General features: G+C 40.5%; 3 protein-coding genes across 13 annotated transcripts in view; 1 reads left to right on the top strand and 2 right to left on the bottom strand.

Annotated features, from left to right (window-relative positions):
- Nucleotides 1-2,119, top strand: part of LOC6032080 (homeobox protein Hox-A3a) — a 51,348-nt gene extending 49,229 nt beyond the window's left edge. For all 11 annotated transcript variants that reach the window (XM_038248842.1, XM_038248841.1, XM_038248838.1 and 8 more), the window contains one exon: nt 1,297-2,119. In XM_038248842.1, the coding sequence (XP_038104770.1) occupies nt 1,297-1,881 (585 nt within the window). In that variant the 3' untranslated portion in view covers nt 1,882-2,119. The remainder of the gene's footprint in view (nt 1-1,296) is intronic.
- A 109-nt stretch (nt 2,120-2,228) lies between these two features.
- LOC6032078 (rho GTPase-activating protein 7) overlaps nt 2,229-24,715 on the bottom strand; it is a 47,911-nt gene continuing 25,424 nt past the window's right edge. The window contains exons 3-11 of the mRNA XM_038248830.1: nt 18,802-19,650; nt 18,685-18,727; nt 9,271-9,342; nt 7,361-9,211; nt 7,106-7,301; nt 6,759-7,043; nt 6,436-6,702; nt 3,091-3,270; nt 2,229-3,027 (exon numbers count right to left, since the gene is read on the bottom strand). Of these exons, the coding sequence (XP_038104758.1) occupies nt 2,913-3,027; nt 3,091-3,270; nt 6,436-6,702; nt 6,759-7,043; nt 7,106-7,301; nt 7,361-9,211; nt 9,271-9,342; nt 18,685-18,727; nt 18,802-19,650 (3,858 nt within the window). The 3' untranslated portion in view covers nt 2,229-2,912. The remainder of the gene's footprint in view (nt 3,028-3,090; nt 3,271-6,435; nt 6,703-6,758; nt 7,044-7,105; nt 7,302-7,360; nt 9,212-9,270; nt 9,343-18,684; nt 18,728-18,801; nt 19,651-24,715) is intronic.
- Nucleotides 9,438-12,553, bottom strand: LOC119765284 (uncharacterized protein PF11_0207-like). The gene is made up of 2 exons (XM_038248831.1): nt 9,803-12,553; nt 9,438-9,610 (listed from the first exon to the last, which is right to left on the bottom strand). Exons 1-2 carry the CDS (start codon nt 11,481-11,483, stop codon nt 9,477-9,479), a joined length of 1,815 nt encoding a protein of 604 aa, XP_038104759.1. The 5' UTR covers nt 11,484-12,553; the 3' UTR covers nt 9,438-9,476.

Raw genomic sequence — 24,715 nt, 5'->3', positions numbered from 1 at the left:
TGTCTAACGATTTTGAAAATCTATCTCTCAGGAATATCTTTGGGTTTTTTCTTTGTCTTCTAAAAAGATGTTGGGCTTGCCAATTCAAGCAACTTTTTCAATGATACTAAAATTTTATCTCGCAATCTACGCCTTCTATGATCAAATTTAAGGAAAAAACAGCCATTTAAGGTTAAAAAGGTGCAAATTTATACTTAAATATTTCAAAAAGGCGCTAGATTGCAATTGAAAGTGGAGGTCTAGCACTAGAAACGCTGAAAAATCTCAGGGGTGTTTTTCTTAATACCGTAAAATGGGGTGACTTTGATAGTTTGGCGATTTTTCCGCAAAATGAAGAGTACAATAAAAATACGTACGGAATTGTTTAGAATCATACTGACCGTGGAAGTGTTCAAAGTACCTCAAAATCAACTTTCCATAAAATTTTGAAAACTCATCAAAGTGTCATGATTTTCTCAATGAACATGATTTAGAATCGGAAAACGGAATGCATTTTCGGATTCTTTGAACAATTTTCCACTACATGAAGGTTTAATAATTAAGTAAATAATAAATAATATGCGTTTTTGAAAAAAAAATGAAAAAGATCGCCAAATTTATAGGCAATTTTAGTTGAACAAATTTGATGAAAAATGTGAAAACTTGTGATTCATGCTTCAAATTTACTATAAAATGTCATATAAATCGATAATTTTATAAACATAACTAGTTTTAATAAATTTCCGGCAAAATTCACACTTTTTAAGAATGTTACCTGCAATTTATATGTATTTTGTTAAAAAGTTTATAAACCTGGTTAACAAAATATAAACATTGATTTTTTTTCTTAAACACTATACCAGCTACTTCAGTGATGGTACATTTAACGTACAAATAAAGTTTGAACATCTTAAATATGATTTTAACAAGAAAAACAATTACCTTCAAAGTCACCCCGGAATTCAAACTAAGAATGTTTCTAAACGCCATTGAAAAACAAAATCCAAAAAAGTGCATGGACTTTGTGTGGCCTACCCCAGTACATGTTCTAAAAATAATAATCTTGAGAAATACCTTACCTGTTAGAAAATATTCCAAAAACAAATTGTAATCCTATCAAAGTCACCCCGGTTTATGGTACTCGAGATACCTTCATTTAAAAATGTCTTATTTTAAAGGGAAAATTGTATAGAACCACGTGCCTCACGTGTTTATATAATAATTTTACATAGCCTCTACGGAAGACACCAAAGCTCTAAAATGTCATGCAACAAAGTTAGATTTGGTTAATTGAAGATTTTTTCTTTATCCTTTCAGGTCAAAATCTGGTTCCAGAACCGCCGCACCAAGTGGAAAAAGCAAGACGGCGACTCAACCGGTCCACCCAGCCAAGGACCCAAGGAACCAAAAGTGGCCTCCAAAACGCCCTCCACCTCACCACCATCCTCCCTCTCTTCCCCAACCCCACCATTTCCCCCATCCTCGTCAGCATCCTCCTTCCCCCCAAACCCCACCGAGGACAAACCCGCCAAGCTGACCGCAAAGCATTTCTCCAAGCACGGCGGTGCTAAAATGCGACGCCCCAAACCCGACGACCACCCGTCGGCCACCGATCTCCACCATCTGGCGAAGCTTCCCAAGGACCAGAACCATCACCACCCGAAGAAGCACGCGCTGGACGCCCCTTCGCCACCGTTTGTTCCGGTGGTCAGCAGCGACATCGAGGCTCGGATTTCGGCGTCGAAAATCTCACTGGACGCGATCTGCAGTGCGACCAACTATCTGATGAAGGCGTCACCACCGCCGCCTCCACCACAACTTCTCCCGCAGCCCAGCGATCGGTCACCGATTCCGGCGGCACCCAGCGACGACCGCGCTCGGATGGACGTGGCGGACTCTTGAAAGGAGTGATTCGCTTTTTCAACTAATCACGGATTGCGGTGTTTGCGTGTGTGCGTTTCTCTTCCCTATTTACGAGTATCAAACAAAGAAAAAGTCATCTTACAATATTTCAAAACACACAAGTTTATACGTTACGTTAAGAAGTCGTTTCGGATAGTTAAGAAAAATTTCAACCACGAATACTGGGAAAGCAAAGTGAGATTAAAACAATAAAAATAAAAGCGAAAATCTGGAAATCTTACAGTTCGGTTTGTTTTATTATTTCTTTAATCATCCATTCATTAGTAGTAACATGGGTTTTCTTGTGTTTTTTTCCAATACAACAATTGATTCTTTCATTTCTCTTATTTTTTTGGAGGGGAAAATGAACATTTATTGGCACTGACTGACCATACAATGAAGACCTCTGGATATTACTTATTGACATTGGTCCCATAAGAATAACGGTACTGAGATTATTTGCTTTCATTTTATTCCTTCTTCTGCTTCCATATTTGCTTTCGGTAATTTATTATTTTCTCATGTTTTGTGTTTGCTGCACTCCCTATCGTACTATCGATATAAACTTTAACAATAATAACTATAAAATAAAAAAAACACGTGATTCAATGTTATAAGTTTTGTGAAATTGGTTAAGTTGATTTGCTTGGACTAGTTTTAGTTTTGTTTCTCATAACTTCTCTTGTTTGTGTGTTTGTTTGTTTTTGTCATCGTCTTCTTCCTCTTCTTCCTAACATGGTGACCGGTTTTGTCTCTACCGCTCCCGCTCTCGAACAGAAATACTAAGAAAATATCATGGTTTAGGCACTTGGTAATCAAAAAATTTGGAATGTTTGGAGACTGTTTGTGTTTGATACATTGCTTTCTGGCATCGACAATAAATTTATTCCTTTTGCTTGTGGTGTATTTGATAAATTCCCTTAACTATTTAACACCTCTTGCCTTGCGGCAGTGCTGAATGTGTTGGTTTGTGTGCTTGCTTGTGTAGTAATTGTGTGTGTGTGTTTTTTTTTTTGAGTGATTGTGTGTAATTATACTTTGCTCTCAGGTCCCTCGGTGTAATGTTCGAAAAACTTTTTGATTCTCGATAGATATTGCTGGCAGATGTGGCCGTAGTTTTTGTTGTACCAGTCCGGTGTGCGACCCCTAAAAGAAACAAATCAATCAATTTAATAATCAAAATTCAGAAAATCGCCTCCAATCTCTTACTTCATATCCACCCGGGACAGATGCATCAGCTTGCACTTGCCGCTGCCGCACGGTTCGATGAGGTACCGCGAGGCGAGAACGACGCCGCGCACCCCGTCCAGCAGCAGCTGGGCGCCGTTGTGGCTGATGGAAACCTCGACGATGACGCAGGTTCCGCGCGATTGCTGGGTGTTCCATTGTCTGCGAGTAGAATTTTGAGAAATATTAACCCGTTTACTCTATTTTCAAAATTCTATGATATTTAATTGAAACATGTTTCATTCCAATATTAATCCTTAAAAAACGAAATGGTTTATGAACATAAAAATCTTAATAGCTACATATTTTTCTAAAGTAGCAGCAAAACACAATTTACAACGATTATTGTACGAAATAGTCAATATTATTGTTTTACAAAGTAATTGCTAACCAGATGACCTTGATTTTGCTTAAACATTTTTTTTTAAATTCAGTTTTTTAGCAGATTAACATTATTTTATGGCTAGGTGCTGTAACTTCTGATTGAATAGCATCTTAACCTAGCCGTAATTACCGAGCATGGTTTGTTGAACGCAAATCTCAAACATCAGCATGTTTTTGGAGATTTTTTATGCACGGCAAACTAGATAAATCCCATAAATCGAATATTTTGCGCTCTTTGTGTTAAAAGAGTTAAACGTTATTCAGAGCCAATTAAGTGCAATATTCTAATTTATAATGGAATGTTTTATAAAATTTTTACTTGTTTATGTAACATTGTCAATGTTTTCAAAAATGAGATATTTTTTTTGTAACATTTAATTTTTGAATGAGATTTTGCCAGAAAAAAATGTGTGATAATGCCTTCAAAAAATGTGTAAACTAACATCATTTTATGTGTAATTGTTATTTTCCCACAAAAAAGGAAGTAACTTTACATCGAAAATGAGGGAATATTCAACAACCAAATTTTCAACCTTTTATAATTACACTTTTTTGTGCAACTATGCCTAACTTAAAGTTACGAAATAAAAAATCAAGATAAAAAAATTATAGAAAATATCTTTATGATTTAAAACATGAATTCTAGGAGAACAGTATTTTATTTCAGCGTGCCTCCAATGTTGCCATTTCAGCACTTTCACATTCGATTACAACTCATTTAAAGCGTTTTCAACTGTAATCGAGTGATAAATAGCTCAATAAGAAGTGAGCAAGCACGTTTTTTCAAAAGTTGTGCAAAATTAGTTGTTTAACTAGTGAAAATCAGCTAATTGGATTGAGTTAGGAGCGAGTGCTTAATCTGCCAAACATACGAAAATTTCCCCGTAGATAGAGTAAAATAATTTTTAAGGATTTCATTTTCGCTAAAAGATGAATTTAACTTCTGTTTTTAGTCGATGTATATTTTTTCTGTTTCAAAAATCGACATTTAATAAATAAGTCAACAAGTTATGTTTTTATTCCGGAAACTCTACACAGTAAAAAAGTTGAATTTTGGTAGAATATTGATGTAATTTTACCACAATTCACATTATGTTTTAAAAAGATGGATATTTACCCATTTTCGAGACAATATTACAATATTACACATGCTGACACACAATTTGTGTACATTCCCCTCTGTAATATTACCATGATCATTTTACAGTGGCATAATAATTGCCATTACTCAATAACAAAATCTGTAAATTTTGACAATGTAAAATTTTTAGATGTAATATTACCAGGTTTATGTTGCAATGTTACCTTTACTTAGATTGAAAATGTGGAAAAACATTAAATAGTAGTTTATGCAACAAGTAGCAAAAAAAGATTTTTTCACCTCGAGTTGTACATGTATCCAACGAGGTTTATGACGAGTGCTGAAAAAATCAAGTTTTGCAACGAGTTGCTAACAAACATTTTTTCCAATTCCGAAAAATTATTTTTTAATGAAATTTTATGTCAAGCATCCATGTGTTGAGTAAATTCACCGTTCAAAACAAAAAAAAAATATTGAGAAATGTTATTTTTCGATGAAACGAAACGAAACTATTGGCACTACGCTCCCCGGGGCATGGCCTTCCTCTAACGTGGGATTTCTGCTCCAGCGCCTCTGACGAGACAGGAGGAACCGGGACCGACGTTTATTTCACCATCCGATAGAAGCTCAGTGGATAAGGCGGGAATCGAACCCGCGTCTCATAGCATCATCGGGATCGGCAGCCGAAGCCGCTACCCCTGCGCCACGAGACCCCCCATTTTTCGATACTAGTGTTGAAAAGTTCAACTTTTCAGCACTGGTATTGAAAGGTATTAAATTTCCATTCTGTTATTTTTGGTAGGGAAAAGTAGGCCGATTCGTTTCTACATAAGGACAGGAAATGTTGATAGTTTCACAGCGGAATTGCAAAAATAATATTTTTTTGCAATTCCTTCGTGAAATTACTTACTTTTCCTGTCATTCTCGAACGATGTAACATCCTGCTTTTCTCTACCAAAAATAACAGAATCGAATAGTAACCCATTTCAAAACAAATGCTGACAAGTTCTACTTTTCAGCACTGAAATGGATGCTGAAGGTGGAACTTTTCAGCACTTGTTAGGAAAGGTTGAACTTTTCAAAAAAATATTGATTTAAACGATTCATGGACATTTGTCCTATAATTCTGTTCAAATGGTGTTTTTTTGGAATTGCAAAACTGGAATTGGAATTGGAACTCGTTGTAAAACTTATTTTTTTCATCACTCGTCGTATTTATCCAACTCGGTGAACCTCGTTTGATAAATGTACGACTCGTGCTGAAAAAATCATTTTTTTGCAACTTGTTGTAAAACTACTATTACAGGATTCCAGGAACCTTGTTATATTTTTGTAAAATATAGCTAAGTAATTAAGATTGTAACTAAGATTTTGTGCAGGTATGTTTGATTGTTTAACATCCAAACTCTATCCAGATGATTTCTCGAATGTTTTTGAAACAAAACATTTGTTGAAATAACAGAGCTCATGAAAAATTTTCTGCGAATAACAAGAAAATAACTAGCTTTGATCTTGCAATTACAAATCAATAACGTAAATGTTTTTGACACACGGACGGATACACAATTTTTGTTATTTTCATGTAATTTTCAGAGCATTGTCTGTTATTTGCCTCTGTTATTTCAATAACTTATCAGACCATTTTAAGCACAACAATCATGAATTTTATTGAGTGGTCGGGATATTGGCAATTGACGTTCAATTACAGCTTCTAAAAAGCGTCTCTACTTGGTGTCCAAAGAATAGTTTTGTAGAAAGGTTTATCATGTACGGGAAAAATCCTGGAACCTTATCCTGCTAAAGATAAATGAATTTTCCCAAAATCCAAATACCAAACCACCTTTAACAAAAATCCTGCTCACCTCAACACGCAATAATCCGTAATCGGCTGGCCGCACACGTACTGAAACACGTCCGTATCGCCGTCCAGCCGCTCGACGGTGCGCGACTTCAGCAGATGGTCGTCCCACAGGTGCCGCTCGTTCAGGATGTGGTTGATGACCTCCGTCGGCGGTGCCTCAACCTCGGTCACCGTTTTCCACAGCCGCAACGGGTGGCCATCGCCCACCTTCTTGAAGTACACTGTCACACTGGGGTCGGCCGAGTTGAGCGAAACCCAGCCACGTGGTCTAAAATCAAAATGTTTATTATATGATTTATCAAGACTCTAACACCTCAAACTCACCGCTCCTTCCCCTCCCGGACGCACTCCTTGATGCACTCGGTCAGGTAGCCGCGCCAGTTTTGCACGTGCAACTCCGCCCCCAACGACTCCAGCGGAACCGGCTTCGATTCCTCCATGTAGTTGAAGCTACACTTGCGCATCCGCTCGCTCGAGATGGTCCACAGCGTGCGATAGTTCTGGATTAGATACGCCAGACAGTCGTGCGACGCGCGCGTCTCGTTCAGCTCCTTCTCGTCGGGCTGGCCGGTGGCGCCCTTCTTGCGACGTGGCGATGCCGTTGACGATCTGCGGGTGGATGCGCAGGTCTTAGAAGGTTGAATAGATGGATTATGGGATTTCGAGCTTACCTGCTACCGGAAATGGAGTAAAACAGTGACGGCGCCAGACAAACGGCCAAATTGTTCGCGGTCATCTGGTTCTGGGATGCCTTGGACACGACCTTGCCCAGGAAGCTCAACAGGGTGTACAGCACCTCTCGGTGTTCGTCGGGCAGTAGAAGGATGGCCGACTGCACCGCATCGTAGCGAACATCGACCGGAAGATCTGGGAGGGAAATCAAAACGTTAGAAGTTACTTTAAGATTATATTCAAGTGGAACTTACGTTGGAAGATGGCCACGAACGTTTCCGACAGCTTGGCAGTCAGCAGCGGATCCGGTAACTCTCTAAAGTACTGCTTCAGCATGTCGGCCACGTCGTACGCGTGGTGATCGTCGAAAATGTCCATCCGGTTGGAAACGTTATTGCACGATTCGACGGTCGATTTGAGTTTCGCTATCCGCGACTTGACGCCCGGCTTGCGGAACAACCCGACCTGGTCCAGTGCGTTCTGCTCCAGCCAGGTCAGTGCCATCTGGATGATCTCCGGAAGTGTGTTGCCATATCTTTGCAGGTTAAGGACTAGTGGAATGCCAAATATCCGTCGGTCTTTGTAGTCTGGTGTTTTGATACGTTTGATGAACTTGGGCAGTTCCCAGTTCCAGCCGGAACGATGCGTCGGGCAGTAGCGCTCCATACATCCTGTCAGCGTGACCAGAGCCAGCTTGCGAACTACCAACAGCTGACCGCAAGACATCTCGTAGATTGTCGTGCCACCGGAGTATCTTCCCTTGTCCTTGGCGTTACTGTCCTTGAAGTCGACTATGCTCATCCGATGTCCTTCGGAGTTTTTCGGCTGTTGGAAGCTGTGCCATCTGGCCACCGTAGGACGCTTCTTGTCCTCACCACCGCCGCCACCGCCACCCTTCTCGTCACTAGTCTTGGCAACTCGCATCGAGCGATTATGGAATGCATCACGATATTTTTTGGAATTCTTCCCCAGATTCAACGATCCACCTCGGTTCAGCTTGGACACCTGAAGTGTATTGCTGCTGGTTTCCTTCAAGTCACTCGAAACTTTGGCCCGGCGTAACTTCGACTGGTACTCCGAGTCCGAAAGGGCCCCCGAATCGTCCGCAGTGACCTTGTTTCGCAGCAGCTTCTTCGCCTTGGGATACTTCTTGCTCGGCGTCTTCACCACCCTTCCCGCAAAGTACCCGGTGTTCAAATCCTGACTGTCTTCGCTGCAGATCGATGACGAATCGTCGCCCGACTTGGCCTCCTGCAGCTGGATGAAAAAGTGCAACGGACTAGAACGATTTGTGGTGCTTCGTTTGTGCTCCTTTTTCCCGCCGTGATCCTCCTGAGCCATGTGACCGAACGGACTCAGCGTGTACGGCGACAGCAGATTCGACACGATCTCGTTCGTTCCGAGTGTGTTGTTGTCCCGTCTGTGGTCACCGAGTGCCGCTGCCGAAGGACGCGGAGACGATGGATTCGAAAACGACATCAAATCCATGTGCTTCAGGTCGTCCAACGGATGGTGCACCGGTGATAAGCTCGATGAGTGGGGTCCACTTAGGACCAGTCCGTCCCGGTTTTGGCGCTTCCTCCTGCGGGACTTGATTGACTCCACCCGCCGGAGCAAAGCTTTAGCACCATCTTTGAGTCGTTCGCTGCCAGTCCTGCGAAGCCGCACCGGTCCATCTCCCGTGTCACTGTCCGACAGAATGCTCAACGTGACCCCGTCGTCACCCCAGTTCTCCTTATCGTCCGTGGTCGTCGTCTTGGAGCCACTCTTGGAAGATTCCTCCGCCGAATCCGTCTCGTTAACCGTACTGACGTCGCTCTTGTTGCCGTGCTTCTGCTTGATCACGCTCACCAACCCAGCCGCATCTTCAACTCGCGACCACCGCCGACTGTTGTGGGCAAACGTCCAAGCCTCCGACAGGGCACAGCTATCGTCGTCCGAGTCTTCGCTCTGCTTTGGCGGGTGGGAATGCTGATGCGTGTCAATGTGCATGTTGGCGCACCGGTTTAACGTTTGCAACCGCCGGTACAGCGACTGCAGCGGGTCGTTCTCCAAAAACGGATGATCCTTCGCCACGTCATTGATCTCGATCGGAAACTGGTGATCTACGGGGTTAAAGCAGGATTAGTACGTGGTAGACTTGTTGAGCTTGTCACCTACGAACCTTCGTACATCTGGGCGTACTGTGGGAATCCGGCCGCACGGAGCCATCGACACGCTTCAATGGCTTCGATTTCTGAAAAACAAAAATCGTCATTAGTCACTGCTGTTTTAATCCCAACAAAAAGGCATTCTTCAACTGTTCAAAAATAAACAACACGATCATCTCCTACATAATTATACTTTATTAATAACAATCAATGAAAGACATTAAATTTCCGAAGCACCAAATTTCTTCCAAAACTCCTTCTCCAAACTGCAATCGGCGGTAGCAGACTGGGCACGGTTCTTCGGGACGACGCCAGCAGCTGAAGAAGCACCATTGTTGTTGTTGTTGTTGGCATCTGCAAGATAGAATAGCTTATCAGGCCTGTTCGTGCCACCACCGTCGGAGTCGCTGTCCGAGCCTGACGCAGCCGCAGAGAAGCTGCGTGTCCGCCGCCGAAACAGACTGGCCGCAAAGTAACGCTCTACGTGCTGTTTCCTACTGTGCAAGCGCGGTGTCAGCGGAATTTCTGCCTTGGCATAATACGTACTATCTGATTGCTTTGCACCGTCGCGCATCTGCTGCTGTTGTTGTTGTTGTTGTTGCTGTTTCGGGAATAGCTTTCTCGAGTTGATCGGTGTACCGGGAACGGATACGCTTCGCTTATACTGGGCAAGCTCCGAGTCGGGAGCTGGTGCTGATCCATCTTCATCGCCACCGGAGCGTGAAATTGATTTCGCGCTTTGTTCGTTATCTTTAGCCTGTTGAGGCTCCTGCTCCTGCTGTTGGTCAGATGATGCCGTTGTCTTTGTGCTAACGGTTGCACTTTTTTCTGCCACAACATCACGTGCAAACTCGGTTACGTTCAACACCTCCTGATAAACTTCGGAGAATTCTCGACGGAACGATTGCTTCGCCTCGGACTGATCAAAGTACTCGCGGACGGCCGGATTCTTCACGTCGCTCGAGTGCAGCGTTTGCGCCGCTTCCGAAAAGGTGCGTGCGTAGGTCTTCTTCGTCTCGGACGTGTCCAAGTAGGCATCCACGGAAAAGTCGTCCTTGAACTCGCGCTTTTCCAACTTGGGCGGTTCAAACTTTGTTTCCAGAATTTGCTTCAATATCTCTTGAGCCTCATCAGGTTTTGTCTCCAACTTCCGCTCGACCTTCTCCACCTTCTTTTCCACTGCATCTACCTTAGTAGACGTAGGCTTTTCGCTCAACTCCTGGTACACTTCGGAAAATTCCCGCCTAAACGTTTTCATCTCCTCCGATTGGTCAAAGTAGTCCTTGATCACCGGGTTCTTGACTTCACTCGCGTTCAATGTCTGCACTGCTTGCGAAAACGACCTCGCGTACGTCTTGGCCTCCTTCGATGATTCCAAGTACTCGTCTACGGAGAAGTCAATCAACGGCTGCTTCTCGATCTTGGCCATGTTGCTCTCTTTCAGCGCCTTCAACTGCTCCATATCTTTGATAAACTTATCCAGTGGATCCGCCAGGGCCGTCGAACTCTTCGGTCCGTCCCCTTCGTCATCCGACGAGTCACTTATGTAATTCGAGTTCTTCAACTTGTGCAACAGCTTCGAGCTGATGGGCGTTCCCGGCACCGACGACTTGTAACCTCGCGTCGCCGACTTGGAATCGTCCACCAAGGGATCCTCCTTAACCTTCACCGGGTCCAGCTCGTTGACGGCCTCACTAAATTCCCGACTGTAACTCTGTTTGGCGGATGACTCCTCAAAATACCGCTTCACCACCGGACTCTTCACCTCAGCCGTGTGCAACGTTTGAGCGGCCTTGCTGAACGATCGTTGGTACGCCCGTTGCTGATCCGACTCCTTAAAGTACTCCTGTGCCGTCTCCCCCAGCTCCTCTCCACCGTCCTTCTCCTCACCATCAACCTGCGCTTGCTCCTCCACCCCCAACCCCTTCATGTCCTTCAGGAACCGATCAATCACCAAGCTGCTGACGACGATCTCGTTCGGCAGCTCAGTCTCACCCTTCGCCGAGTCCATTTCCGTGTCCGACTCCGGCCGCGAAAGCGTACTCAAATAACGTGACGACACGGGCGTTCCCGGAACGGTCAGGTCCACCTTCTTGGGCTCCGCCGTCGTCGAGTTGAGCGATTCCATCGACGTCTGCCGCTTGGCCTCGTAATGCTTCTTGATCCCGGCCAGGAAGCGCATCTTGGCGCGGCGATTCCGCTCGGCCAACGGGGTTCGTTGTTCCATTTTGTTACGGGGAAGATGGGTTTTTTACGAGCAAAAATCGAACGAGAAAATTTTATCACATGACAGAGCCCAATCTGGGGATTGGCTTGAGGTGGTGGTCGATTAATTTTTGGTTCAAACTTCTGAGTGGCTAAGTACAGACTGAGCCCAGCGGACAAGGACAGAGCGCGCACAGCTGAGACGTTTGAAATTTGGAGATTGATAAGAGATATTTTTTCAAGCGATGATATCGGGCCTGATTAGGTCGGGTGAGTTTTTATCTCAGATACGAGATCCATTGCAATGGACAAAATGTTTTATTTTCAAAGCTCGTTTTAATTTTTATAAAGACCAACATAATTTATTTAGCCGTTTATTTTTCAGGCTAAACCCATTATAATTTTTGAAATTTTATTGTGCGAATTATCACAACAAAAAAAACTCAATGATTTCAATGTTTCAAACTAGCTATAGAAATGTTCGTAATAAATTAAACTACCAAACAAAAATGCAACAGTTTGCACGTGAGCAAGCATCAAAACATCATCAAACTTATCTAGACCAAAAGCTCCGCTCTCTCGCTCTCTCTCATAATTTCCCATTTTCCCCAAAATAAAAAATAACAAAGTCAAAGCTCGCTCTCCCACACACCAGCAGCAGCTCAACACAAAAGCAACAGTTTTTCGGCTCTCTCCCACCAACTGTTGCTAGTGGCAACCGTACCGTACAGTTGGTGGTGTACGGAGTTGACAGGCGCAATGCCTACTAATGTCGCGACCAACGACGCTTCCATGCTACCTCCGCACCGTTTTCTGCCCCACCAAAACGGCCTACTGTGCTTTTGATGCACATAACTATACACAACACACATCAAGGTGACGATGATGATGAATGAAAAGTCTCTCTATAATACGTACCCCGTATGAATGCTAAATGAATTATGCTCTTTTCAAGCGTACAACATACGGAATATTAATTAGGCTTGGCGGGTTCTGCACCGCGATATTCGACACACAAAGTAGGGTTATTGAGCTCGAGGTGACTCACTTTGGGTTGGCGGGGGAAGTTAACAACCAGAAAAAAAGTCTGCTCGATTTACCTGCCAGTTTCCGTTCCCGCATCCGCTTCCAGAGCGATTCGGCCTTCCGGACGTTCCAGTTTTCGATTTTGGCCGAAAAGCTGCGGAAAAATTTGTACTCGCGAAAGCTGGACATTCTACGATGCATATTTTGTAGTCCACCCTGCGATGATGAGGGGGGGACTTTTCCTCACAGAAAAAGATGATGAACGGGCGGAGGAGGGGTGGTGTCACACAATCTGAACAAATGTATCGAAGACGGCTGTGCGACGATGCAATGATGGAAGGCGATAGAAGAAAGCAAAAATCCTAGCAAGCTAACAAGCGTTTGAAACCACACAGCAAAAAGCACCACTTCCGACTCCTACATTCACAGCACACTGCGATGAAACATATTGAAAATTGATTTGCGCTACAGCTAGATTGTTGTTGTTTGATTTCTAATGATTAATCGTTACATAATAATTTGCGCCACTACAAACATCTACTAACAGAACCGAACGGAAAACACTCTGCCACCAGAACGAGCAGCATGAGCAACAGCAGCAGCCTAAAAATGCCCTACAGCCTACAAACAAAGAAGCTCGCCAATTAACAATGCACACACAGCTCGGCAGCGCGAAGAGGGAGCTTTTGCACCGTCCCGAGGAGAGCATATTTAGCATACACACATATTGGTTCCGAACTCCGAACGCCGAACGCCGAGAGGATGCTGCCTGGCCTGAGGACCATCGTCTCTTTCTCTCACGCACGCACAGCATTTCCATCGCCAGCATCCTTTTGACATCGCCAAGCCAACCCACACCAACAGTAAACAAACAATCCTCTCGATTCTCCCATCGTGTCGTCCAGCAACAACAACAACAACAACAACGGTTGATGATGATGGAAGTCCGATGATGATGAATATTGTGAGGAGATCGATGAAGATGCATCGCAGCATCCGTTGGTCGTCGTCGTCGTCATGTGGGAGCGATTTTCTCTTTAATTGATTTTCCACCATTCGTCCTCGGGGCCATCCGTAAATCACGTGGATCAAACATTTTTTTACACCAAGCATAATTTAAACATTTTTTGATTTTCAGTAAATCATGCTCAACTTCCTTTTTAGTTAAGCTACGTAATTGCTCAAAATCCATCCCACAGCAATCGAACACAATCCCGTTTCCTCTCGCTCTCCCGCTTTCTCTGGTTAACGATTTTCCAATCGAAATTTTGCTCTCTCGGTAGGGGCAATGTAAATCCGTATCGGTTTATGAATATCCGAGCAGTTTCATTATTTTATTGTTTTTCATTCAGTTCGAGTTCTCACCACCACAGATTCCGGAAGGAGTATGGCACGGTGTGTATTAAAACAGTTGAATTATTGGATTTTCTAGCGCAATTTTCATATTTGATATTTTTAAAATAATTCACAAGCTTGTTGTTATTGACACTTTTGACAGAGGCTAATATCCTTTAAAAAAAATTACAAGAAAACTTTGTTTTTAATTCAAATTAGGCTGTTACAAATATAGAAAAATCAAGGGGCAAATAAAATATTTTTTCAAAGATTATAAAAATTACAACAAAAGAGGCAATCGGCTGAAAATAATTTAAAACTTATTTTCCTGTGTTGATATCCTTTTTAGAATGATAAAGCCAGCTTTGGCATACCGCTACCGGTACCGCAAAAAGGTTTTTTATACTTTAAAACTACGCTGTTTTCAAAACTAATGATTGAAACCCAACTGAACTGGTATGTAAAGCATTTAACAACAGTTTTTTTTTTCAATGAAATGGCTTATGATTTCAATTTATTGTAGCTATCTTTTTTGAAAAGGGCCAAATACGGCACTTTTTTGTTTGAAAGTCTTGATTTCACGAATGATTTGTTTTTAACATCGAAACTCGGTCCTTTAGATTCTGAGATATCGACTTTTGAAAATTAAATGCTGTTTGTGGCTCTTGGGAACTTCAAGTTTATTGTTTTTTTTTTAAGTTTAGTTACTGTATGTCAAATTTGAAAAGGTTAATCTTCGTTGTTTTTAGACGCACATATTGGAAATTTTCTCAGCTCTGTGAAAAAAATATAATACTCACGGGCATTTTTTTTAATTGAAAATTGCAAACTCTTTTAGTTTTGAAACAGAGCAATTCTCTGAGATTTTGGTTATTCGATTTTTCTGTATTTTTTAATCCGGCTGAAACTTTTTTGGTGCCTTTGGTATGTCCAAAGAAGCCATTTTGCATCATTAGTTTGTCCATATAATTTTCCATACAAATTCGGTAGCTGTCCATACAGAAATGATATGTGAAAATTCAAAAATCTGTATCTTTTGAAGGAATTTTATGATCGATTTGTTGTCTTCGGGAAAGTTGTAGGTATGGATAAGGACTACACTGAAAAAAAATGATACACGGTAAAATTTTTTTTAATGATTTTTAATTCCACTTTTTGTCACTAAAACTTGATTTGCAAAAAAACACTATTTTTTTATTTTTTGATATGTTTTAGGGGACATAAAATGCCAACTTTTCAGAAATTTGCAGGTTGTGCAAAAAATCTTTGACCAAGTTATGAATTTTCGAATCAACACTATTTTTTCAAAAAATCGAAACATTGGTCCCAAATTTTTTTTTGTGCATGTTTGCCCACTTTTGAAAAAAATATTTTTGAAAAGCTGAGAAAATTCTCTTTATTTTGCATTTTTGAAATTTGTTGATACGACCTTAAGTTGCTGAGATATTGCCATGCAAAGGTTTAAAAAGCAGGAAAATTTATATTTTCTAAGTCTCACCCAAACAACCCACCATTTTCTAACGTTGATATCTCATCAACTAATTGTCCGATTTTCAATGTTAAAATATGAAACATTCGTGAAATTTTCCGATCCTTCATTTTTTTTAGATCAAGACTAACATTTCAAAAAGGCGTAATATTGAATGTTTGGCCCTTGAAAACGGTGCACTTTATAAAAATTTCACTAAAGTACTTTTTGATTGCAAATTTGATTTTACATCGAAAAATGAAGTTGATATTTTTTTGCGACCAATATTTCGGTTTTTTGAAAAAATTAGTGTTGATTCGAAAATTCAAAGCTCGGTCAGAGATTTTTTGCACAGCCAAAAAAAATTTCTGAAAAGTTGGCATTTGATGTCCCCTAAAACATATTTAAAAAAATAAAAATAGTGTTTTTTTTGCAATTCAAGTTTTAGTGACAAAAAGTTAAATTAAAAATCACATTTTTTTTTACTGTTTATCATTTTTTTCAGTGTAGTCCTGGTCCATACCTACAACTTTGCCGAAGACACCAAATCGATCAAAAAATTCCTTCAAAAAATACAGATTTTTGAATTTTCATATATCATTTTTGTATGGACAGCTGCCAAATTTGTATGGAAAATTATATGGACAAACTAATGATGCAAAATGGCTTCTTTGGGCATACCGAAGGCACCAAAAAAGTTTCAGCCGGATTAAAAATCTGCTCAACAAAAAAATCCCATCGATTGTACAACTTTATCAATGGAAATTCTTTTTTTAGCAATACATATTTTCATTGATATTTAATTTTTTGGAGAAATTTTGATAAAATCCTAGAGAGTATTTTGCATTAGCCTAAAAAAAGAATGTATTTTTTTCAAAAAGCCAATAAATATGCATTGCTAGAAATTCTATTTATACAAAAAACTTACAATTTTTTCAAAAACTAAAATTCAAACATTTCTTTTTTTCGGTCAAGTAGATCAAAAAGCATTTCTAAGGTATGGATTTTCTCGAATTTGCCTACTATTTGTATATGGAAAGTAGGTATCCAAAATTGTATTGCATATTACTATCGAAAAATGGTTTCTGACCAACATAGGGAAGAAATTTTTAACTATTGTGTTTGTTTCAACATAAATACAACATTTTTCTAAACTTATTTAGTATTCCATTTCAAAACTGTACTTTTACACCATAATTAGCTCTGAATTTGTGTGTAATGAAATCACCAATCCAGCTGATATTTTTAAAAGTTATCGAGAAGTTCGAGGTAAAGTAAATTTTTAATGAAGCAGTGCTGCCATGGAGGGCGCTTGAGATTTAAAAAGCATGTTTAACTTGAACACATTAAGGAGCGGCCGTGGCTGACTGGTTACGGTGTTCGCTTTCTAAGCGAATGGTCCTGGGTTCGATTCCCATCTGCTCCCAACGAGAAAGTATAGGAAGTATTAATCTTGAAACTCTGAACATGAACGAAAAATCAAAGTCGCCCGAGTCGGGGTTCGATCCCCCGTCCTTTGGATTGGTAAGCAAAAATGCTAACCACTAGGCCATCACGGCTTGGTGAGCGACGTCTGGAATTAGAAATACTGTTACTATCAAACTATATACGCGCTGGGTCCTTGTCCATTTGACAAGGGTTCGGAAGTTCTAAATAACGTTTGAACCCGATTGGTGCAAACGTTCTTCAGGGCGGGGCTTGTCGATAAAAGCTGAGGGACCTCGCGCTCGGCTAGCCAGCGTAGAAATGGGTCACCGAAGCTCGGCAGAGCTAACACCTTCCAAATGCCTATGCGAGTTATTTGCATGTATAGAATGTAGATCTAAAAATACATGGAAACAACTCAATTTGTAAGAAGCGACCGCGTGGTCCCGTTTGGTTGGTTGCACACACACACACACACATGTTTAACTTGAACACATTAGTCATGCTTATAGCTTTCTCACCCCTAGATCTAACAAATTGCTCAAAAATCTGTTTTAACCACACGGTGAACCATTAACCAGTCCCAACAATGACCAAACGATGATGACGACGACGACGACTACTATGACGGTATGTCCTTGTACCCTTCTCAAGCGCATTCAGGCTTGGAGAATAATTCTAGTGTTACATTTCAAAAGGTTCAATCGAGCAATTTGTTTCGCAATACTTTATCATAAAAAAAGCTAAATCATGCACCAACCACCACCCACCATACGACCACCTCAAACATTACGCCAGAAGTTTTTTTTTTCTTTTTTTTTCTCTCACTATTCTTGCTGTCATATCGAATGCGCGAATATTATATGTTTATCCAATCCGGTGTGTGTGGAGGCAACAACGCCACCACGAAGATTTCAGCTCAGCCATCGCGAGAGATGCATTCCGGCCGGCTGCTGTGGTCGCGAAGGTCGTCCACAAAAGCAAGCAGTCAACGTCGTCGTCGTCGGCGTCGGGTGATGAGGATATCCCTTTTTTGGGCAAAACGGGACGGGTGATAAATTCGAGTGTGCTGCGGTGGTTCTCGACCTCTTGAATTAAGCATATTTCCATTTTCAAGGGGTTGCCTTACCGATTTTGGGATTTTTTTTTGTTCAAAACTCGCAGACAATGGGTCTTAGAATCGAAAAGAATGCCTAATTCTTCTCGGAATAAAGGTGGGCTGATTTATTGGGCTTGGTTGGCCATTAGAAAAATATTCCATTCCAAACAGATAACGAAAGAAAAAAAACCGTCGAGAATGAGTTACCAAAAATTTGGGACAATACAGACCGCATCGGGAATATTTTTGGTCTTCCCAGGCGATATTTCTGTCTTTCGAGAGGTTCCGACATGGACCACTTGAAGTCCGCGTGCGTCTTTACGCGGAGAACCAAAAATAATATTTATCCTCTCGATGGGCTGGAGGAGCTGGGTGCTTCTGCTGCTGGGATTGGAAGAATGATTTTGCTAGAATAGTTGATGAAATCAGCGCCAAGTGCTAATTTACGTTTCGTGTAGATGATAATCTAATTAGTCGTGTGTCGATGGCAGTAATTGCGATTGCACGAGTTAATCTCATGAAGTCAGCGAGTTTCGTGGATGAGTCAAACATTCAAGGTTGGAAATTATTCGAAAAGGTTATTTATCGATGAATATCAATCTGTGATTTTTCAAGCTCTTTGATTTGATGAAATGTTGAATGATTTCAAAGCGCGTGGCTTCGTGCTTTTGACAGCTCGATACCTTTGTGCTCTCTTATGCTTACTAGATTGGAATCGAGCTGTCGGTCGATCCTATTTTCTCCATTCAAAGAAAAACCATGCGTCTCCACCAAACAATTAAGCTCTTGAGTGTAGAATGGAGACGCATGGCAGTTGGAAATTAGAAAACAAATTAAGAAAATTGTATAATTATCTGAAATTGAGCTCACCTGCTAGATGCCGGTCACTCTGCGATCGGGAGTACCTAAGGTTCTGAAAATTAGAAGAAAAACGACAAAATTTGTTAGATTTCATCTTTGAAAGTGTTGAAAAAGTAAGCAACTCACCCTCCGCTCGCCCAGCTCGACCTCCTCGTTCTTCATGAGCAGCGGCGCCGAGCTGGACTTGGTGCCGAGGTCCTCCAGGATCAGGTGGCTGTAGCCGCTGTGCAGGGACGTACTGCTCGGCGACGGCAGCTCCGTCATGTTTGACCGGTTCGTCTGCTGCTGGAACGGTTCCTGCTCCAGCGGCAGGAAAAACTGTCGTCTTTTGGCATCGATTACGTTCTGGTGATTCCTAAACTTATGGTGTAGACTAAAGTTGCGGCTAGTGGAAGGTAGACTATTTGTACTGGTTTTCAGCTGTTTGTCCGCCAGCTGGTGGACTGCGTACTGTCTGGGAATGCCGTTGCCACCTGAATGCTGATTCTTATGGTACTGTACCGATCTCGGGTGGACCAGACCCGGCGGTTGCAACTTTGGCGATGACGAGTCCTTGCTGTCGGACCCATCCTCGTCCTGTTCGTTGCTATCTCCGCCGTACATGCTCAGCTCCTCCAGCAGACTCATGTCGTCCGACAGGCTGTCGTGCATCTCCCGTCCATTGCTGGTCTCATAGTCCGACGATTGACTGTTGTCGGTAGCACCAAGTCCTCCGCCTACTCCGGTGAGAAACCGGCCGCCATTAAACCGCTGCTGCGTGCGCTGCTGATGATGTTCCGGCTTATCGTGATCTTCGTCGATCTTCAACACCAACTGCTGATGCTGGAGATGATGATCTCCGCCGATGACGAACGCCGCCGTGGGATCACAGTATCGAGCCGACTCAAAAGCACCATTGTTGCGCTCTCGCGAATGCTGCTGCTGCTGCTGATGATGATGATCGTTATGACTGTATTGCTGATGGGATGAGACAGACTGGCGGAATAAATTGAATTAGGAAATGTGTTCTTAATGAGGTTGCCGTTTTTTTCGCCCGCCCGCTCGCTCGCTCAGTTCTTCTAGCCGGTCGCGGCCAAAGTGCCCCCTCAGGGGGGAGAACCGGCGAGACGGGATGGGAGTGCTGTTGGTGGGTTGTAATTAGTTTGCGCGTATATTGAAATGAATTGTTTTTCTGCCTGGGCTAGTCGGAGTACACACACACACACACTGTATGTCATTGCCCCATTCCCATTTCGATCGGTGAACGTGCTTCGCAGACTGACTGTCGAGAGAAGTGTAGTGTCGGTCGGTCGATCGCGAGGAAACGCCTCAAGCGGTGGCACGGAGAGAAAAAAAACCAGCAACCAGCAAACCCTTTTCGTACTCAACAATTACGGAATGTGTACACGATTTGTTGCTGGGTTGGCGATTATTACAGGAGGGACGACTAATTTGGCCCAACAACGGTAATTTGGTGATTTCGATCGTCAATCGTACGTGAACGTGTGCGTTTGGCTTATTAGCTCGGCGATCATTTAGCTCGAAAACCGGCAATTGCAAATAGAAATGTTCATTAAAGTCCATTCAAGGCGAGGAAATCCAGTTTGCGGCGCGATAAGTTGCGTTTAGCGCGAATGACTATGCTTTGGGGCCGCACAGAAGATCGGAAAAGTGTAATTTGCAGCGATGAGGTTTGTTACCGACCGATGACGACTGTTTTTTGAATGGGTTTCCACCGGTTCTTGATTAACTCATTTTCATAATTAGAGACAACCGTAGCGAAATCGACAATTATACCAAAGGTTAAGGCTAGATCGTAATGGTAGCTAAATGATCGGATATTTGCAAGGATTTTGCATAGTTGATCCGTTATGAACTTTTGAGTTTTATAAAATTTAAAGCTTACAAAATTAAAATATAAGTTGAAAAAAATAAATGACAAATCATAAAAAGTAAAAAATATTTGCGTACGATACAGATCATTTAAAATTTTACTATTTGCCAAACATTTTTCTAGGAACACAGCATTCATTTACAGGCCCCATGAAATCCTAAGGACTTCTTCAGATTGAATGGACTAAATTGGATGGAAATTTCACAAAAGTTTATTTTCAAGCATTAAAAATCGTATCAAAATTTTCCGAGATGTTAATCGCGATTAAAAAAAAAGTTTATCAAATAAAAATGAGAAAAACTCATTTTACACCAAAATTATACTTTATGAGGCTGTATCAAACAAATCAGCATTCGAACGACAAAGTCAGAAACAGAAAATTGTAGGTTATTTTCCCTGCTTTTCAATAATTTGTTTACTTCATAAAATATTTCAAAATTGCAAAAATATTTTTTTCCAAAAATGCCCAAAACTTGAAAACGATTCTCTTAATCAAAAAAAATCAATTTAAAGTCATTTTCGATTTATTTTTCCGTTTGCATAAAAACAAAATTTGTGAAATTTAGTTTGACAATATTTTTGATTTTTTTCCAAAAATCATCAAAATTTCATTGGAAATTTAACTGCTGCTGAAATCAATTTCAAATGCATTCCCCTAAGTTTAGAATTATTTTTAAGCATATTTTGGGTTGACCTTAAAATCAGTTGAATTTTTGAAAATTTTCGATGCTTAGTATCGCAAAAATAGTTTTGCTTCGCTATTTTTTTTTTTTAATGATTGCAAAAACAACTGAACTAGTGTAAAATGCATTTTAAATCATTTTTTCATTCAAATGTTGAAACTATGGCTTGTTATTTCAATTTAAATTTATTTTTATTTTGTGTAGCCCCTTAAAAATTACGGATTTAGCAAGGGAATGATGAAAAGAGAGGAATCACAAATCCGTATAAATAATTTCAAGATTGTTCAGGTGTAAACCGCAAAAGCGATCAAAAATTAAAGTGGAAGAATAAGGCTTTTAACAGCTTATTTAATTGTCGGTGTACAGGCCGCCGCACGGTTTAATCATTTTCTCACGTACATTCAATTTTGCAGTCCAAAATCAGTCATCGAATTGAAAAAATAAAATTCTTTTTCAAATTTTCTTTTCTTGATTTGTGTGCACCTACGTCGAAGACCAAGATTGTTTACTTTTTGCTCTTTGGTCTGACAGCTTTATCATGGATTTTGGTCTGGTCCAGGCGAGGGTTAGGATACAGCACCTTCCTGGTATTTAGAGAACTTCAAAAGTAAAAAACTAATCATTATTTTTCACGCGTATCATTTTTTTCTGAAAAGTCCAAATTACAACCTACAACTTTGTCGACGACACCAAATCGATCAGAAAATTCTGCTCAAAATACAGATTTTCGTATACAAAAATTCGAAAATTTTTGCAAAATTTTGGAGAATAACTCCGAAAGTGTATTTTTTATTTGAAACACCATTAGATTGAAGCATCTTTAATGCTTCAGACTATTTTTATTTTATTTATTTTTTTGAGTTTTTGACAGTTCTACACTCATTAGATTTTTTTTCTAAATTATAATTCTAAAACAACAAATTTTATGAAATCTTATTCGAATCTGGAATATGTCTTGAGCGTTTCGTATTGATTTTTTGTTCAATGTATAAAAAAAAATTAAGGAACAAAAAGCAATAACAATGCCTTCTTTCCGCTTTTTTCAGTACTTCATTTAGAATATATCAAAATATAATTTTTTAATTGGAAATTCAATCAATTCATATTTTTTTAATTCTATATATCGAGAACATTGCGAATGCGATATTTTTTAAACATTGTTTTTAGTATTTATTTTGGAAAACAAAATAACATAACATTTTACGCGATTTCATGAACAATGCCAAATTTCATAAACTTCGAGCGTACTTTCGCGAAAACTCGATTACCCTGGAAATTGAGCAAGATATTCTATATCAATGGTTTTACAAATAAGTCTGTAATAGTTTTAATCATTTCTCAATAGGCCGTCCCAAAAAAATGAAAAGTTGTCAAATCTTTGGTGCTCACCCCTAGAATGATAGATTGGATTGTTGGATGTCAGGAACAATATTTTCAAACAAGAAAAAAAATCCTAAAAATGGTTTACAAATCGCGCGCGGAGCTTGAATTAAAAAAGTGCATTTTCGAGTTATTTTTCAAAACTGCGCGTAACAATCATTCTAAAATCATTCAAATTTGGTCGCCTTGGGCTTCAAGTTATAGTTTAGTGTCCCCTAAACAAATTCCTGTGCAGACATTGTCCATTAAAACTTTTGTTTTAGGGAGAAAAATTTGTATTATTTAGGTAAAAAAATTCAAAAATCACCCCCAAAACGAGGCAAAAAATTTTGCAGCCAAAACTAATGCATTCAGCTTATAGGTAATTTCACGGAGATGATTTTGCTTTTTTTTGACATTCAATTTTTGACCACGCAATGCCGAGATATTAGCACTTTAGTGAACAAAAAGTGACGAATTTTCACAATTCTTAGCATATAAGACCGATTCTTAGCGAAGCTACACCAAAATGTCACATTTTTCAATTTTCAGTGTGATTTTTAATATGTTAAAATCATTTTTATTATGATGCAATAATTGCAATGTGCTTTAAATGCGTTTTCTTACCTTAAAAGCCAAGAATATTGACCAAATGTGGTCTGCAAGCCATTGAACGGGAGAGGAGTTTTTTCATAAATCTGCTCCTTTCGTTGCCCCGTCACGAAAAGAAATGGCTGGCAAAAACTCAAATTTCAACCAATTCTTTCAGTTCAAGAAGCAAAAGATTCGTTTTTTTAATTTGTGATAATGTGTAGAAGAGCAAAAGTTTTTAAAAATCAAACTGGCAAAACTGTAGCGATTTTTGTAGTGTTCCTTTTAAAAGTCTTGGTTTACGATGTTGTCCCGTCACGCTACATTGTTATTTCAGGAGAAGCACAGCTACTCTATGGTTAATTCTGCATGATATTTCTTTTTAGGAAAATTTAATTATCTTTCCAAATATGTTTCTACTTTTATTTTGCCACTACAGCCAAAACGCTGAAAAAAAAATTGAAAAGGAGCTGAAGAATCGGTCATAAGTGTTTTTAGCATAAAACATTGCCTACTATGATTACAAACGGGATGGCATATATTATGGATATTTTCATTTTGCTCCCTCATAAATGATATTTGTTAACACTCAAACGCTCGGGTAGTCATTTGACCCCTATTTTTTTTTCTTAGAAATCCCATAACTTTTGATAGAATTGACCAATTTGGATGCTTTCGGTTGCAAAAGATCCAGATTTGTCTATATTTTGAACTGCCAGATGGGGGACAAATGTGGTCCATTTTTACCGGAGATATTCCGGATTCTGTTAGTACCTCGGCCCTCCTATATGGGTATTTGGCCAATATAATAAAAACTTTTCAACAGAAAAATTTCGGAAATGATGAAAAACTACAAGGCATCATCCTAATACATCATCCTGCAAAAATAATTGACATGGTTAAGTCCTACGGGGCAGCGGAGCCGGTTCCAGTTGGGCAACAATTGACATCAGCTCAGTGAACCGTTTCCGGATAGAACCTGTTCCGGTGCCCGAAGGTCTTCAGCATGTCATGTATCTATGCAGGATGATGTTTTAGGATGATTCCTTGAAGTTTTGCATCATTTCCGATTTTATTCTGTTGAAAGTTTTTATTATATTGGCCAAATATCCATTTAGGAGGGCCGAGGTACCCCAACAGAATCCGGAATATCTCCGGTAAAAATGGACCACATTTGTCCTCCGTCTGACAGTTGAAAATATAGACAAATCTGGATCTTTTACACCCGGAAGCATCCAAATTGGTCAATTCTATCAAAAGTTATGAGATTTTTAAGAAAAAAAAATAGGGGTCAAATGACTACCCGAGCGTTTGAGTGTTAATAACATTTAACCCGTATAGGCCTGGGTGAAATTGGAATCACTAAAATGGCCATAACTCAGCGAAAACTCAACCAATTTGCATACTTCTTTATTAGTTGGACTCGTTAGAATGTCTATTTTCCGAAAATGACCCGCAGAACCCGGAAATGTTCCGGTGGCCGGAGATATTCCGGTGGGTCACTGGGTCAAACAGGGTCAAAAATGGCCATTTT

This window comes from Culex quinquefasciatus, chromosome 1 (assembly GCF_015732765.1).
Source record: "Culex quinquefasciatus strain JHB chromosome 1, VPISU_Cqui_1.0_pri_paternal, whole genome shotgun sequence".
Lineage (NCBI taxonomy): Eukaryota > Metazoa > Arthropoda > Insecta > Diptera > Culicidae > Culex > Culex quinquefasciatus.
This window is presented reverse-complemented; position numbering and strand designations above follow the sequence as displayed.

Bases quoted from the DNA above. Each gene is read 5' to 3' on its own strand.
- LOC119765284 (XM_038248831.1), bottom strand. From the start codon at position 11,483: ATGGAACAACGAACCCCGTTGGCCGAGCGGAATCGCCGCGCCAAGATG. The intron at 9,611-9,802 runs GTACGTATTATG...TCTATCTTGCAG, and splicing joins CGGTGCAAAGCAATCAGATA to ATGCCAACAACAACAACAAC.